This window comes from Lethenteron reissneri, chromosome 60 (genome assembly GCF_015708825.2).
Source record: "Lethenteron reissneri isolate LAM-NWPU_2019-01 chromosome 60, ASM1570882v1, whole genome shotgun sequence".
In the NCBI taxonomy this organism is placed as follows: Eukaryota; Metazoa; Chordata; class Hyperoartia; order Petromyzontiformes; family Petromyzontidae; genus Lethenteron; species Lethenteron reissneri.
This window is the reverse complement of record NC_083838.1, coordinates 7,490,386-7,507,130: the sequence shown is the minus strand read 5'-3', so window position 1 is coordinate 7,507,130 and position 16,745 is coordinate 7,490,386. Positions and strand designations below refer to the sequence as shown.

At 52.8% G+C, this 16,745-nt stretch overlaps 1 protein-coding gene across 1 annotated transcript in view; it reads left to right on the top strand.

Moving 5' to 3' along the window:
• The window catches only part of LOC133357863 (exocyst complex component 2-like), a 163,209-nt gene that overhangs the window by 61,528 nt on the left and 84,936 nt on the right, over positions 1 to 16,745 (top strand). The window contains exons 8-10 of the mRNA XM_061576006.1: positions 1,358 to 1,439; positions 2,687 to 2,789; positions 4,275 to 4,393. Of these exons, the coding sequence (XP_061431990.1) occupies positions 1,358 to 1,439; positions 2,687 to 2,789; positions 4,275 to 4,393 (304 nt within the window). The remainder of the gene's footprint in view (positions 1 to 1,357; positions 1,440 to 2,686; positions 2,790 to 4,274; positions 4,394 to 16,745) is intronic.

Below are 16,745 nucleotides of genomic sequence, written 5' to 3'. Positions count from 1 at the left end.
AACCTGGAGCTTGCGACTATGAGGTGGGGCCTTACCATCAGCCCCACCAAAACTAAGCACCTGCCTGGGTATTTTGTACCATCGCACATTCCACCCCCACAACTCCCAATCGGTGATGGGGCAGTTGTGGAGAGAGTGGAGAGTTTCCCATACCTGGGCAGTGTGCTTATGACCAGCTCCGGTTTGACAGCAGAGGTCTCACTCTGAATCAGTCGAGCGGCAATATCTTTTCATCGGCTGCGTAACGCTGTGTGAAGCTTTGTGTCTTCTCGGCCACAGTCATTCCCTCCCTTCTCTATTCCTTAAGAAGCGTGGACCCTCCTAATGGAGCATCTTCGCCGGTTAGAAACATTTAGGCTGGCCTGCCTACGATCCATCCTGGGTTTAACCAGGCTGGATTTTGTGAGGAGCTCACAAATCCTAGAAAGATCTGGGCACATTCCCATCATCAGTGAGCTCCTCCAGCAGGCAAGGCTGCGTTGGCTGGGTCATACATGACCCAGCCAACGCATGCCTTAACAGCTTTTGTTCGGCCGGATCGAGGGGGCTAAACGGGCGCGGCACGGGCTAGAGAAGAGATGGAGTGATGTGGTACAGGAGGACATGGAGCTGAGTGGACTTGCCGATGACTGGTACCAGCGGTGTCAAGATCGGCCTCTGTGGAGGAGGCTCGTGAAGGACGCTACTGGGCAGTTGGAGGCAGTCGCCCTCCAACAACAACGGAGGGCGGAGGAGCGACGCTCACAACAATCGAGCGGAGCGCCGGGTGGCTAAAGCACAGCAAGTAGGCACAGTAGGGGGCACAGGTGGTGCATCTGCCAGTCATCTCGGTCATCTCAGTCATCTTAGTCAGGCGACCCGTGGCACCTGCTGGGTCTGCCCCGTGACCTCCTGCCAGCGGGCGTTCGACACTTCACGTGGCCTCAAGGTGCACTTGGTCTGGCACAAGCGTCGTGGTGACGTCACCGCGAATGGCGGTTGTTGTTGTTGTGTGCGTGTGTGTGTGTGTATATGTGTGTGTGTGTGCGTGTGTGTGTGTATCTGTGTGTGTGTGTGTGCGTGTGTGTGTGTGTATCTGTGTGTGTGTATCTGTGTGTGTGTGCGTGTGTGTGTGTGTGCGTGTGTGTGCGTGTGTGTGTGTATCTGTGTGTGTGTGTGTGTATCTGTGTGTGCGTGTGTGTGCGTGTGCGTGTGTGTGCGTGTGTGTGTGCGTGTGTGTGTGCGTGTATCTGTGTGTGTGCGTGTGTGCGTGTGTGTGTGCGTGTGTGTGTATTTGTGTGTGTGCGTGTGTGTGCGTGTATCTGTGTGCGTGTGTGCGTGTGTGTGTGTGTTCGCGTGTGCGTGCGTGCGCCACCAGGGCGATTACGACGTCGTCATCAACGACTACGAGAAGGCCAAGTCGCTGTTCGGCAGCACCGAGGTTCGCGTCTTCCAGAAGGGTGAGCTGGCGGGGGGGGGGGGCGCTGGTGGTGGTGGTGGTAGTAGTGGTGGTGATCTAAGTGGTGGTGCTAGGAGTGGTGGTGGTAGTGGTGGTGGTAGTGGTGGTGGTAGTGGTGGTGATCTAAGTGGTGGTGCTAGGAGTGGTGGTGGTGGTTTTAGTAGTGGTAGTGGTGGTGATTTTAGTAGTGGTAGTGGTGGTGGTTTTTGTAGTGGTGGTGGTTTTAGTAGTGGTAGTAGTGGTAGTGGTGGTGGTTTTAGTAGTGGTGGTGGTTTTTGGTAGTGGTAGTAGTGATTTTAGTGGTGGTGCTAGTGGTGGTAGTAGTAGTGGTGGTCGTGGTGGTCGTGGTTTTTGTCATGTTGGTGCTAGAGGTGGTGGTGGTCGTGGTGGTGGTCGTGGTGGTGGTAATGGTGGTGGTAGTAGTAGTAGTGATGGTGGTCGTGGTGGTGGCGGTGGTACTAGTGGTGGTGGTAGTGGAGGTGCCGGTGGTACTAATGGTGGTAGTGGTGGTAGTAGCACTACAAGAGTGACAAGGAGGTGGCTGGAACATCAGTGACCGGAGTGACGCTGATGATGATGGTTGTAGTGTTAATGCCGCTGATGATGATTCTGCTGCTGCTGATGATGATGTTGTGTTGATTCCACTGCTGCCGATAATGATTACGGTTGTGATGTTGATGCTGCTGCTGATGATGATTCTGCTGCTGCTGATGATGATGGTTGTGATGTTGATACTGCTGCTGATGATGATTCTACTGCTGATGATGATGACGGTTGTGATGTTGATACTGCTGCTAATGATGATTCTACTGCTGATGATGATGACGGTTGTGATGTTGATGCTGCTACCGATGATGATTCTGTTGCTGCTGCTGATGATGCTGATGCTGCTGCTGCTGATGATGCTGATGATTCTGATGATTCTGATGAAGATGATTCTGCTGCTGATGGTGATGCTGCTGATGATGATCATGCTGATGATGCTGATGCTGCTGTTGCTGCTGCTGATGATGCTGATGCTGCTGTTGCTGCTGCTGATGATGCTGATGATTCTGGTGATTTTGATGAAGATGATTCTGCTGCTGATGGTGATGCTGATGATGCTGCTGCTGATGCTGCTGTTGCTGCTGCTGATGATGCTGATGATTCTGGTGATTTTGATGAAGATGATTCTGCTGCTGATGTCCTGCTGATGCAGCTGCTGCTGCTGCTGCTGATGATGATGTTGACGGTGCGGTGTGCGTGCAGTCTATGCGGACGTGGAGGTGCGAATCGAAGGGCTCCGCAAACTCCTGCTGGGAAAACTCCTGGAGACCCCGGCCACGCTGCACGACCAGAAGCGATACATCCGGTACCACCACCACCACAACAACAACAACCAACAACAACAACTGCCACCACAACAACAACAACTGCCACCACCACCACAACCAACAACAACAACTGCCACCACCACAACAACAACAACTGCCACCGCCACCACCACAACAACAACAACAACTGCCACCACCACCACAACAACAACTGCAACCACCACAACAACCAACCACAACAACTGCCACCACAACAACAACTGCCACTACCACAACAACAACAACCAACAACAACAACTGCCACCACAACAACAACCAACAACAACTGCCACCACAACAACAACCACCAACAACAACTGGCACCACCACAACAACCAACAACTACTAACAACAACAACTGCCACCACCACAACAACAACAACCAACAACTGCCACCACAACAACAACTGCTACCACCACAACAACAAAAACAACAACAATAACTAATAACAACAACAACAGCTGACAGAACTCAACCATTTCTGGATATGCTACTGGGACGGGGTAGAAATAGTAGAATAACATGCAGCGTTTACCGAAACAAAACGCACACTGACGCCTTTCTGAATGCAGAGTGACACCACCATCACCCCGCACAGAGATCTGCTCTCATCAAGGACACTCATTTCATCGAGCTAAGAAAGTGTTAGATGGTGACAGTCCGAGCAGTGAAATCCAACATGTTCATGACACGAGCGTTTAAACTGCCCATGGAATTAACACGATCAAAATACCGTACATTGCGGGAGTAGCTGATAAACTAACCAGATGTTTAGAGAAACAAAACATCCCGAGTCAGATTTGGCACGGTACGTAAAATACAGGAATTAATATCTGGTACAAAAGATGTGTTACCGAAGCCATCAACAGAAGGCATGTACAGGATTAACTGCACGTGTGGCAAATGTTATGGTGGGAAAACAGGACGAATGATCAGCACGAGACTAAAAGGACATCAGAGAAATATTAAATTCTCCCAAACACAACTGTCAGCAGTATAGCAGAACACGCGTGCCAACAAGGACGCTCATTTGATTTTGATAATGTTGAAGTTCTGTGCAAATCTAGCTGCTACTGGCCAAGACTAATTAGAGAATCTATCAAAATTGAAAGAAATAAAAATAATTTTTACGAATTGGCCACGTTCTGTTTACGTGACAACCCTTACTAGTTGGCTGTGTCGGGTGGTGGCGGGTTTAACGACGACACATTTATATATTTTCACGATCTAACCCAAAAACCTCTTACAGAGACCCATAGACTCACACAGAGACACATAGACTCGAACAGAGACCCATAGACTCACACATAGACACATAGACTCACACAGAGACCCATAGACTCACACAGAGGCACATAGACTCACACAGAGACCCATAGACTCACACAGAGATCCATAGACTCGCACACAACAATTGTTTGTTGTTGTATATTGTTGTTGTTGGTTGTTGTATATTGTTGTATATTGTTGTTGTTCAATTTAGATACTTGGCTGATCTCCGTTCGCCGGGCGACCCCACTTGGCAGTGCATTGTGGGACAACAGAAATGGCTGCTGAGCTTGATGACTTCCTGTCACGAGACGTGGCTGCAAGAAGAGACAGGTAATGGTGAAGTATTGCCGCCGTTGTTGTTGTTGTTGTCGTTGTTATTGTTGTTTTGTTGTTGTTGTTGCGTCTTGGTTCACCAACCAACCCACGGTTGCCGTTGAGCTGTCGGCCCAAAGACCAAGAGCACCGAATGGACCAGCAACAAACAGCACCCATCCTCCTCCCCCCTCCCTCCCCCTCCTCCTCCCTCCTCCCCCTCCCCCCCTCCTCCTCCTCCCCCCTCCCTCCTCCTCCTCCTCCCCCCTCCTCCCCCCCCTCCCTCCTCCTCCCCCCTCCTCCTCCCCTCTCCCCCCTCCTCCTCCCCCCTCCTCCCCCCCCTCCCCCCTCCTCCCCCCCCTCCCTCCTCCTCCCCCCTCCTCCTTTCCTCTCCCCCCTCCTCCTCCCCCCTCCTCCCCCCCCTCCCTCCTCCTCCTCCCCCTCCTCCCCCCCCTCCCTCCTCCTCCCCCCTCCTCCTCCCCCCCCCCCTCCTCCTCCCTCCCCCCTACTCCCCCTCCCTCCCCCCTACTCCCCCTCCCTCCCCCCTACTCCCCCCCCTCCTCCCCCCCCTCCTCCTCCCCCCCCCCCCCTCCCCCCTCCTGCTCCCCCGTGTTTGTGCACGGGGCGTCGTTGGTGCTTCTTGTCAACTCGCCACACCGCAGGGCACGGTTCAAACACGACTCTCAGTCTGTTAGAGTCTGTGGATCTCTGTGTGAGTCTGTGGGTCTCTGTGTGAGTCTGTGGGTCTCTGTGTGAGTCTGTGGGTCTCTGTGTGAGTCTGTGGGTCTCTGTGTGAGTCTTTGGGTCTCTTTGTGAGTCTGTGGGTCTCTGTGGGAGTTTGTGGGTTTCTTTGTGAGTCTGTGAGTCTCTATGTGAGTCTGTGTCTCTGTGTGAGTCTATGGGTCTGTGTGAGTCTGTGGGTCTCTGTGTGAGTCTATGGGTCTCTGTGCGAGTCTGTGGGTCTCTGTGTGAGTCTGTGGGTCTCTGTGGGTCTCTGTGGGTCTCTGTGTGAGTCTGTGTGAGTCTCTTTGTGAGTCTATGGGTCTCTGGTGAGTCTACGGGTCTCTGTGTGAGTCTGTGGGTCTCTGTGTGAGTCTGTGGGTCTCTGTGTGAGTCTGTGGGTCTCTGTGTGAGTCTATGGGTCTCTGTGCGAGTCTGTGGGTCTCTGTGTGAGTCTGTGGGTCTCTGTGGGTCTCTGTGGGTCTCTGTGTGAGTCTGTGGGTCTCTGTGCGAGTCTGTGGGTCTCTGTGTGAGTCTGTGGGTCTCTGTGTGAGTCTGTGGGTCTGTGTGAGTCTGTGGGTCTCTGTGTCAGTCTGTGGGTCTCTGTGTGAGTCTGTGGGTCTCTGTGTGAGTCTGTGGGTCTCTGTGTGAGTCTATGGGTCTCTGTGTGAGTCTACGGGTCTCTGTGTGAGTCTGTGGGTCTCTGTGTGAGTCTGTGGGTCTCTGTGTGAGTCTGTGGGTCTCTGTGAGTCTATGGGTCTCTGTGCGAGTCTGTGGGTCTCTGTGTGAGTCTGTGGGTCTCTGTGGGTCTCTGTGTGAGTCTGTGTGAGTCTCTTTGTGAGTCTATGGGTCTCTGGTGAGTCTACGGGTCTCTGTGTGAGTCTGTGGGTCTCTGTGTTAGTCTGTGGGTCTCTGTGTGAGTCTGTGGGTCTCTGTGTGAGTCAATGGGTCTCTGTGCGAGTCTGTGGGTCTCTGTGTGAGTCTGTGGGTCTCTGTGGGTCTCTGTGGGTCTCTGTGTGAGTCTGTGGGTCTCTGTGCGAGTCTGTGGGTCTCTGTGTGAGTCTGTGGGTCTCTGTGTGAGTCTGTGGGTCTGTGTGAGTCTGTGGGTCTCTGTGTGAGTCTGTGGGTCTCTGTGTGAGTCTGTGGGTCTCTGTGTGAGTCTGTGGGTCTCTGTGTGAGTCTATGGGTCTCTGTGTGAGTCTACGGGTCTCTGTGTGAGTCTGTGGGTCTCTGTGTGAGTCTGTGGGTCTCTGTGTGAGTCTGTGGGTCTCTGTTGGAGTCTATGGGTCTCTGTGCGAGTCTGTGGGTCTCTGTGTGAGTCTGTGGGTCTCTGTGTGAGTCTGTGGGTCTCTGTGTGAGTCTATGGGTCTCTGTGTGAGTCTATGGATCTCTATGTGAGTCTGTGGGTCTCTGTGCGAGTCTGTGGGTCTCTGTGTGAGTCTGTGGGTCTCTGTGGGTCTCTGTGGGTCTCTGTGTGAGTCTGTGGGTCTCTGTGCGAGTCTGTGGGTCTCTGTGTGAGTCTGTGTGTCTCTGTGTGAGTCTGTGGGTCTCTGTGTGAGTCTGTGGGTCTCTGTGTGAGTCTGTGGGTCTCTGTGTGAGTCTGTGGGTCTCTGTGTGAGTCTGTGGGTCTCTTTATGAGACTTTGGGTCTCTGTGTGAGTCGCTGTGTCTCTTTCTGAGTCTGTGGGTCTCTGTGTGAGTCTGTGTGTCTCTGTGTGAGTCTGTGGGTCTCTGTGTGAGTCTGTGGGTCTCTGTGTGAGTCTGTGGGTCTCTGTGTGAGTCTATGGGTCTCTGTGTGAGTCTATGGGTCTCTTTGTGAGTCTGTGGGTCTCTGTGGGAGTCTGTGGGTCTCTTTGGAACTCTGTGGGTCTCTATGGAACTCTATCAGTGTCTATGTTTCTCCTAATCACGCATTAGTTACGTAAACGCATGCAGTCACCGCAGTGGCTATGAGATGTTAACTACCTCGCCTGGTGTACAGGAAGTCGTGGGTTCCATCCCGACCCTGACGCCTGCTGCTGTATATTTGGAGTCTGCGTCTCTCTCCCCGTGGTCACGTGGATTTTTCTCCGGGTCTTCTGGTTTTTCCCCTCCACATTTAGAATCGACGTCACCACTCATCTAGAGTGTTTGGCTGCTGATGTAAATGTCCACGTGATGATGATGATGCTAAGCCACTAAGTTGAGCTATTATTTGTGGTGGTGAGGTCACCTCTGAAGAAATATCTACGTAGCAAAGTGGAGCCTTACCTGGTAAGACTAAGAATAGTTTAGTTTTAGTGTGAGTCTCTGTGGGTCTCTGTGGGTCTCTATGAGTCTCTGTGAGTATGGGTCTCTGTGGATCTCTGAGTCTCTATGAGTATGGGTCTCTGTGAGTCTCTATGCGTATGGGTCTCTGTGGGTCTCTATGAGTCTCTATGAGTATGGGTCTCTGTGGGTCTCTATGAGTCTCTATGAGTATGGGTCTCTGTGGGTCTATGAGTCTCTATGAGTATGGGTCTCTGTGAGTCTCTATGAGTCTCTATGAGTATGGGTCTCTGTGGGTCTCTATGGGTCTCTATGAGTATGGGTCTCTGTGGGTCTCTCTGAGTGCCTTAGTCTGTAGAGACACGCGTTTATTTGCCTGCTGCTATAAATTACCACGTGATGACGATGATGACGATGATGAAGATGATAATCTGCCACTATCGCCGAGCTATCACTTGTGTTGGCCAGGTGGCTTCTGAGCACAGATCGACACGGGCAGCTCAACGCGCGGGGGCCTTGCCTGGTCACGATAACCAAACCCTGTAGTCGCCTAGACTCCGTGCGGAATACGTGCTCGTGAGAGCGGAGTGTGTGCGTGCGTGCGTACCCAGATTGCACCGCCGCTGTGCGCGTGTTCCAGGCACAGAGCCGAGTTCAATTCCCGCTCACGGCCACCCGGCACCGGCTTCGATTGCCCCAACCAGTCTCCTGGGCCTGCCCTAGATTGACGCTGGGCCCTCTGCGGTGTGTAGCGGGCTACTGCTCGCTACTAACAGCACTTGCCCCGGCAGTCTGTAACAGGCTACACGGGGGGCGGGTGGAATCTTTGTCTTTGTGTGTCCGCGTGTGTCTGTGTGACAATTCGCATGATTGATGATTAGGCGTGCCACACGTTTGCGCTTGCTGTTGACTGTTCAGCTTAACTGTCATAATTTATTCGCTCGTTTTGAAATATGAATTGTCATCATCATCATCCACACCCACCACCACCACCACCACCGTCATCATCATTCACATGTATTTGCACAAGCAATTGATCTTTAGGCTGAGCCTACCCAAGGCAGTCCCACGCTCGATGTCACACGCCAATCGGCCCATCGTCTCCTTAGCACGAGAACGTGGAATGTTTGATCTGAGAGCCAACTCACGTGACGTTCACAGGTGTGTGTGTGGATGTGTGTGTGTGTGTGGATGTGTGTGTGTGGATGTGTGTGTGTGTGGATGTGTGTGTGTGGATGTGTGTGTGTGGATGTGTGTGTGTGTAGATGTGTGTGTGTGTGGATGTGTGTGTATGTGGATGTGTGTGTGTAGATGTGTGTGTGTGTGGATGTGTGTGTGTGTGGATGTGTGTGTGTGTAGATGTGTGTGTGTGGATGTGTGGGCAAAGTCCCATCAGTGAGCTCCTCCGGCAGGCAAGGCTGCGTTGGCTGGGTCATGTAGCCCGCATGCCCAGCCACCGCATGCCTAAACAGCTTTTGTTCGGCCGGATCGAGGGGGCTAGACGGGCGCGGCACGGGCTGGAGAAGAGATGGAGTGATGTGGTACAGGAGGACGTGGAGCTGAGTGGACTTGCCGATGACTGGTACCAGCGGTGTCAAGATCGGCCTCAGTGGAGGAGGCTCGTGAAGGACGCTACTGGGCAGTTGGAGGCAGTCGCCCTCCAACAACAACGGAGGGCGGAGGAGCGACGCTCACAACAACGAGCGGAGCGCCGGGTGGCTAAAGCACAGCAAGTTGGCACAGTAGGGGGCACAGGTGGTGCATCAGCCAGTCATCTCGGTCATCTCGGTCAGTCGACCCGTGGCACCTGCTGGGTCTGCCCCGTGACCTCCTGCCAGCGGGCTTTCGACACTTCACGTGGCCTCAAGGTGCACTTGGCCTGGCACAAGCATCGTGGTGACGTCACCGCCACTTAGTGGCGAATGGCGGTTGTTGTTGTTGTTGTGGATGTGTGTGTATGTGGATGTGTGTGTATGTGGATGTGTGTGTGTGTAGATGTGTGTGTGTGGATGTGTGTATGTGGATGTGTGTGTGTGGATGTGTGTGTGTGGATGTGTGTGTGTGGGGTGTGTGTGTGTGGAGGTGTGTGTGTGGATGTGTGTGATGTGTGGATGTGTGTGTGTGTGGATGTGTGTGTGTGTAGATGTGTGTGTGTGTAGATGTGTGTATGTGGATGTGTGTGTGTGTAGATGTGTGTGTGTGTAGATTGTGTGTGTAGATGTGTGTGTGTGGATGTGTGTGTGTGTGGATGTGTGTGTATGTGGATGTGTGTGTGTGGATGTGTGTGTGTGTGGATGTGTGTGTGTGGATGTGTGTGTGTGGATGTGTGTGTGTGGATGTGTGTGTGTAGATGTGTGTGTGTGTGGATGGTGTATGTGGATGTGTGTGTGTGGATGTGGTGTGTGGATGTGTGTGTGTGATGGTGTGTGTGGATGTGTGTGTGTAGATGTGTGTGTGTGGATGTGTGTGTGTGTGGATGTGTGTGTGTGTGGATGTGTGTGTGTGTGTGGATGTGTGTGTGTGGATGTGTGTGTGTGTGGATGTGTGTGTGTGGATGTGTGGTGTGTGGATGTGTGTGTGTGTAGATGTGTGTGTGTGGGAGTGTGTGTATGTGGATGTGTGTGTGTAGAGTGTGTGTGTGTGGATGTGTGTGTGTGTAGATGTGTGTGTGTGTGGATGTGTGTGTGTGTGGATGTGTGTGTGTGGATGTGTGTGTGTGTGGATGTGTGTGTGTGTGGATGTGTGTGTGTGTAGGATGTGTGTGTGTGTGGATGTGTGTGTGTGGATGTGTGTGTATGTGGATGTGTGTGTGTGTGGATGTGTGTGTGTGGATGTGTGTGTGTGTGGATGTGGTGTGTGTGTGGATGTGTGTGTGTGTGGATGTGTGTGTGTGGATGTGTGTGTGTGATGTGTGTGTGTGTGGATGTGTGTGTGTGTGGATGTGTGTGTGTGTGGATGTGTGTGTGTGTGATGTGTGTGTGTGTGGATGTGTGTGTGTGTGGATGTGTGTGTGTGTAGGATGTGTGTGTGTGAGATGTGTGTGTGTGTGGATGTGTGTGTGTGGATGGTGTGTGTGTGTGGATGTGTGTGTGTGGATGTGTGTGTGTGTGGATGTGTGTGTGTGTGGATGTGTGTGTGTGTGGATGTGTGTGTGTGTGGATGTGTGTGTGTGGATGTGTGTGTGTGTGGATGTGTGTGTGTGTGGATGTGTGTGTGTAGATGGGTGTGTGTGTGTGGATGTGTGTGTGTGGATGTGTGTGTGTGTGGATGTGTGTGTGTGTGGATGTGTGTGTGTGGATGTGTGTGTGTGGATGTGTGTGTGTGGATGTGTGTGTGTGGATGTGTGTGTGTGAATGTGTGTGTATGTGGATGTGTGTGTTTGTGGATGTGTGTGTGTAGATGTGTGTGTGTGTAGATGTGTGTGTGTGTGGATGTGTGTGTGTAGATGTGTGTGTGTGTGGATGTGTGTGTGTAGATGTGTGTGTATGTGGATGTGTGTGTGTGTGTGTGGATGTGTGTGTGTGTGGATGTGTGTGTGGATGTGTGTGGATGTGTGTGGAGGTGTGTGTGGATGTGTGTGTGTGCTTCCTCATTATTTAACATCTATTTCGACCACGTAGTTCGTGAAGCCTTCGATGGCTGTACCGGAGGAATTTCCATCTGGTACAGATACAATGGGAGGCTGATCGATGCCCGAGTGCGGTCAAGGGATGGCTCCCTATTGGTCAACCATATTACGTATGCCGATGATCTGGTAATTGCTGCTCACTCAGACGATGAATTGGAGACGCTGCTGCTGAACCTGGAGCGTGCCACTAAGAGGTGGGGCCTTACCATCAGCCCCAACAAAACGAAGCACCTACCTGGGTATTTTATACCATCGGACACTCCACCCCCACAACTCTCAATTGGTGATGGGGCAGTAGTGGAGAGAGTGGAGAGTTTCCCATACCTGGGCAGTGTGCTCATGACTGGCTCCGGTTTGGATGCAGAGGTCTAACTCCGAATCAGTCGAGCGGCAATATCTTTTCATCGGTTGCGTAACGCCGTGTGGAAGCTAACAACAACGAGCGGAGCGCCGGGTGGCTAAAGCACAGCAAGTTGGCACAGTAGGGGGCACAGGTGGTGCATCAGCCAGTCATCTCAGTTGACCCGTGGCACCTGCTGGGTCTGCCACGTGACCTCCTGCTAGCGGGCATTCGACACTTCAAGTGGCCTCAACGTGCACATAGCCTGGCACAAGCGTCATGGTGATGTCACTGCCACTTAGTGGTGTTTAACACATGTTTTAGTGGTACTTTTTTGTTTTTTTCCATACCTGGGCAGTGTGCTTATGACCCGCTCCAGTTTGAATCAGTCATCGGCTTCATAACGCTGTGTGGAAGCTACCTGGTCTGTCGCTCCACACGAAGTTTCGGGTCTTCTCGGCCACGGTCATCCCCTCCCTTCTCTGTGCTTGGGCAACGTTGGACCCCCCTAATGGAACATCTTCGCCAGTTAAAAAAACATTTAGGCTGTCTTGCCTACGATCCATCCTGGGTTTAACCAGGCTGGATTGTGTGAGGAGCTCATAAATCCTTGAAAGATCTGGACAACGTCCCATCGGTGAGCTCTTCCGGCAGACAAAATCTGTTTAGGCATGCGGTGGCTGGGCATGCGGGCTACATGACCCAGCCAACGAATGTTGAAACAGATTTTGTTTGGCCAGATAGAGGGGGCTAAACGGGCGCTGCACGGGCTGGAGAAGAGATGGAGTGATGTGGTACATGACGACGTGGAGCTGAGTGGACTTGCCGATGATTGGTACCAGCGGTGTCAAGATCGGCCTCTGTGGAGGAGGCTCGTGAAGGACGCTACTGGGCAGTTGCAGGCAGTCGCCCTCCAGCAACAACGGAGGGCAGAGGAGCGACGCTCACAACAACGAGCGGAGCGCCGGGTGGCTAAAGCACAGCAAGTTGGCACAGTAGGGGGCACAGGTGGCGCATCAGCCAGTCATCTCGGTTATCTTAGTAAGTTAACCCCATTGCACCTTCTGGGTCTGCCCCGTGACCTCCTGCCAGCGGGCGTTCGACACTTCACGTGGCCTCAAGGTGCACGTAGCCTGGCACAAGCGTAGTGGTGACGTCACCGCCACTTAGTGGCGAACGGCGGTTGTTGTTGTTGTTGTGTGTGTGTGTGAACCCAGGGCCAGGGTTGACCCCAGCTTCCCAGTAAACACGGCATGCTGCCCTAACGTGGCAAGCGGACTTGGTGGCTGGGACTCGGTACAGTTTGTGAATGTCCGCGTTCTCCCAGTGGCGGAGCGGGCCGCTCGCAATCGCAAAGTCCCGAGTCGGCAGCAGCAGCAGCGTGTCCTGCGGTGTAGGACTGCGGGCTCCCCGCCATGGGAATGTGGAATTGCCGCCGCTGGCTGGGGCAGTGCTGTACAGCGAAGATGAGCGATGCGTGGCGTGGTGCGCTAACCACTGCGCCCACCGCTCACCGCAATGCACTCGCACGCACAAAGACAAAGGTCCCCCGGGTAGCCTGTAACAGACCGTTGCTGTTAGCGAGCACCTCTGAAGCCTGCCACGGCACACGAGGAGCTGGTGTTTACACACCGCAGCGGGTACTCATTTGAGGGGAGACCCAGGACCGGTTCAGATAATCGTCGCCGGTGTTGGCCGCGAGCGGGAATTGAACTCAGGCCGCCGGGTTCGTAGCGGAGCGTGGCGCTAACCGCTGCACCACCGCTCCCCAACAAAGACAAAGATCCCCCATATAGCCTTAACAGACTGTAGGGGCAAGTGCTGTTAGCGAGCACCTATGAAGGCCGGAACGGTACACGAGGGGTGGGTGGCCAGCACCACGCCCGACCGCCTTTGTCTCCCCAGTGGCGATGTTTACACACCGCACCAGGTACTCATTTGAGGCTGAGTCGACCTAGGGGAGGCCCAGGACCAGTTCAGATAATCGTCGCCGGTGTTGGCCACGAGCGGGAATCGAACTCGGGCCACCGGGTTCGTAGCGCAGCGTGGCGCTAACCGCTGCACCACCGCTCCCCACACACAGACACACGCGCATTCTAAAACTAAACCACTTTTATTTTACTCGGTAAGGCTCCCACTGAGCTGCTATGTAGAGGTCTGGCTTACCATCATCACGTGGACATTTACAGCAGCAGACAAACTCGCTAAACGCGCCGTGTTGATCCACAATGTGGAGGAGAATAAGTATAACCCGTAAAAACTAAGTTTTTCACTATAAATCCTTTATATGCGTGGCGGCTAGAGTCCTCTCGTCCTCTGGCTTGAGATGGCTGCCACCTATGGGTCAGATGATTGTCTGCCAGTATTAAGCAATTGGTAATTAAATATTTAATTTGTTTTCCCTAAACAGTGTAAAATTTTGGAAAAAAATTTTCACGAACATTAATTGTCTCGCACAACGAGTCTGTGTGGAAAATGTCAGCTCGATTGGATCACGGGAAGTGGGTTAAAAAACGACCGAAAGATTTGCACGGTCGTAAGCAAGCACGCAAGCAAGCGAACTTAATATAAAGGATTTAAAAATCCACGCGACCACGGGGATTGAGACAAAAAACACACGACTTCCTGCATACCAGGAGAGGTCGTTAACATCTCCCAGCCATCGTGGCACACAGCTTCGCATCGGGAGAGCGAAGATTGGCGTGTCAACAACGTGTTTGGCTGTGGGCGGGAATCGAACTGGGGTCACGGGTTCACGGGGTTCGTGGGGCCGCGCGCTAACCACTGCGTCACCGCTCCTCGCACAAAGACAAAGGTCCCCCGCGTAGCCTGATACAGACTGTCGGGGCAAGTGCTGTGAGCGAGCGACTGTGGCACACGAGGGGGTGGGTGGCCAGCACCACGCCCGGCCGCCTTTGTCTCCCCAGTGGCGATGTTTACTACACACCGCTACACCAGCTACTCAAAGACAAAGATCCCCCGTATAGCCTTGACAGGTTGTAGGAGCACACACACGCACACGCACACACGAACACAAACGCACACGCACACGAGCACACACACACACACGCACACACAAACACACACGAGCACACACACGAGCACACACACGCACACACGCACACACACGCACACACTCACATACACACATACACACGCACACACACGCGCACGCACACACACGCACACACGAGCACACACGCACACACGCACGCACGCGCACACACACGAACACATACACACGCACTACACGCACACACACACGCACACACACACGCACACACACGCGCGCATGCTCGTGTCACCGTGATGGTGTACAGAGCCGGGGTTTTATCTTGCCGGCCCGTGCCTGCCACACACAGGAAACTAGCGGAGAGCCTTCCCCTGTCTTCCTCCTCGCTCTCTCTCTCTCTTACACCCAACCCCACCACACACACACAGACACACACACAGACACACACACACGGACACACACACACGGACACACACACACGGAAACACACACACACGGATACACACACGGACACACACACACGAACACACACAAGGATACACACACGGATACACACACACGGATACACACACACGAACACACACGAATACACACACACACGGACAAACACACACACACACACAGACACCGTGTAGCCTTAACAGACTGTAGGGGCAAGTGCTGTTAGCGAGCACCTATGAAGGCCGGCACTGTGGCACACGAGGGGGTGGGTGGCCAGCACCACGCCCGACCGCCTTGGTCTCCCCAGTGGCGATGTTTACACACCGCACCAGGTACTCATTTAAGGCTGAGTCGACCTAGGGGAGGCCCAGGACCGGTTCGGATAATCGTCACTGATGTTGGCCGTGAGCGGGAATCGAACCCGGGTCGCCAGGTTTGTAGCGCAGCGTAGCGCTAACTGCTGCACCACCGCTCCTCACTCTTCCACCCAACCCCACCGCACACAGACACACGCACACACACACACAGACACACGCACACAGACACACGCACACACACACACAGACACACACACAGACACAAACACAGACGCACACAGACATGCACACAGACACACGCACACAAATACACAGACACACACGCAGCAACAGATACACACACACACACAGACACACACACACAGACACACACACACAGACACAGACACACACACAGACACACACACACACAGACACACACACGCAGCAACAGACAGCGCTGGCAGGAAGAGGAGGGAATTCGCCACAGCTCAGCAGCCTCTAACGCCGCAGAGAGCGCGAGAAACGACGGCTCCAGCACGGAATCCTTTATTAAATCCTTTATATTAAGTTCGCTTGCGTGCTTGCTTGCTTGCTTAGGACCGTGCAAATCTTTCGGTCGTTTTTTACCCTTCTATCTGGCAACAAAACTGACACCTTTTTTAAATCCTTTATATTAAGTTCGCTTGCGTGCTTACGACTGTGCAAATCTTTCGGTCGTTTTTTAACCCACTTCCCGTGATCCAATCGAGTTGACATTTTCCACACAGACTCGTTGTGCGAGACAATTAATGTTCGTGAAAAATTTTTTCTCCAAAATTTTACACTTTTTAGGGAAAACAAATTAAATATTTAATTACCAATTGCTTAATACTGGCAGACAATCATCTGACCCATAGGTGGCACCCATCTCAAGCCAGAGGACGAGAGGACTCTAGCCGCCACGCATATAAAGGATTTATAGTGAAAAACTTTGTTTTTACGGGTTATACTTATTTTTGATGAAAACTTGTGGGTGGGTGGGTGGATTGGTGGGTGGGTTGGGTGGGTGAGTTGGGTTGGTGGGTGGATTGATGGGTGGGTTGGGTGGGTTGGGTGGGTAAGTTGGGTGGTTGGGTGGGTGGGTTGGTGGGTGGGTTGGTGGGTGGGTTGGTCTGTGTGTGTGAGTGTGTGTGTGTGCGTGTGTCTGTATTTTAAAAAGAAAATTGTGAAAAATGATGATGAGCGCATTAACGGCACCCAGTCGATGTCTCGGCTTGCAAGTCGGCAGTGCACGCGACGGATTCTTGAATCAGTCCATGCGGAGTTTTGAGTGTTGGTTCCTCCTATATATGGCGTGCGCGGATTTCTTTTTTTGACCCCGGACTCGAACCCAGGATCTCTCAGTCTGGGTTCATCACAGGCAGCAGAAACCCAGACTCAAACCCAGGGTCCCAATCCCACAGCATCCGACAGAGACCCATACTCACAGAGACTCATAGACCCACAGAGACCCATACTCAGAGACCCATACTCATAGAGACTCATAGACCCACAGAGACCCATACTCACAGAGACCCATACTCATCCAGACCCATAGACCCATAGAGACCCATACTCATAGAGACCCATACTCATAGAGACTCATAGACCCACAGAGACCCATACTCACAGAGACCCATACTCATCCAGACCCATAGACCCACA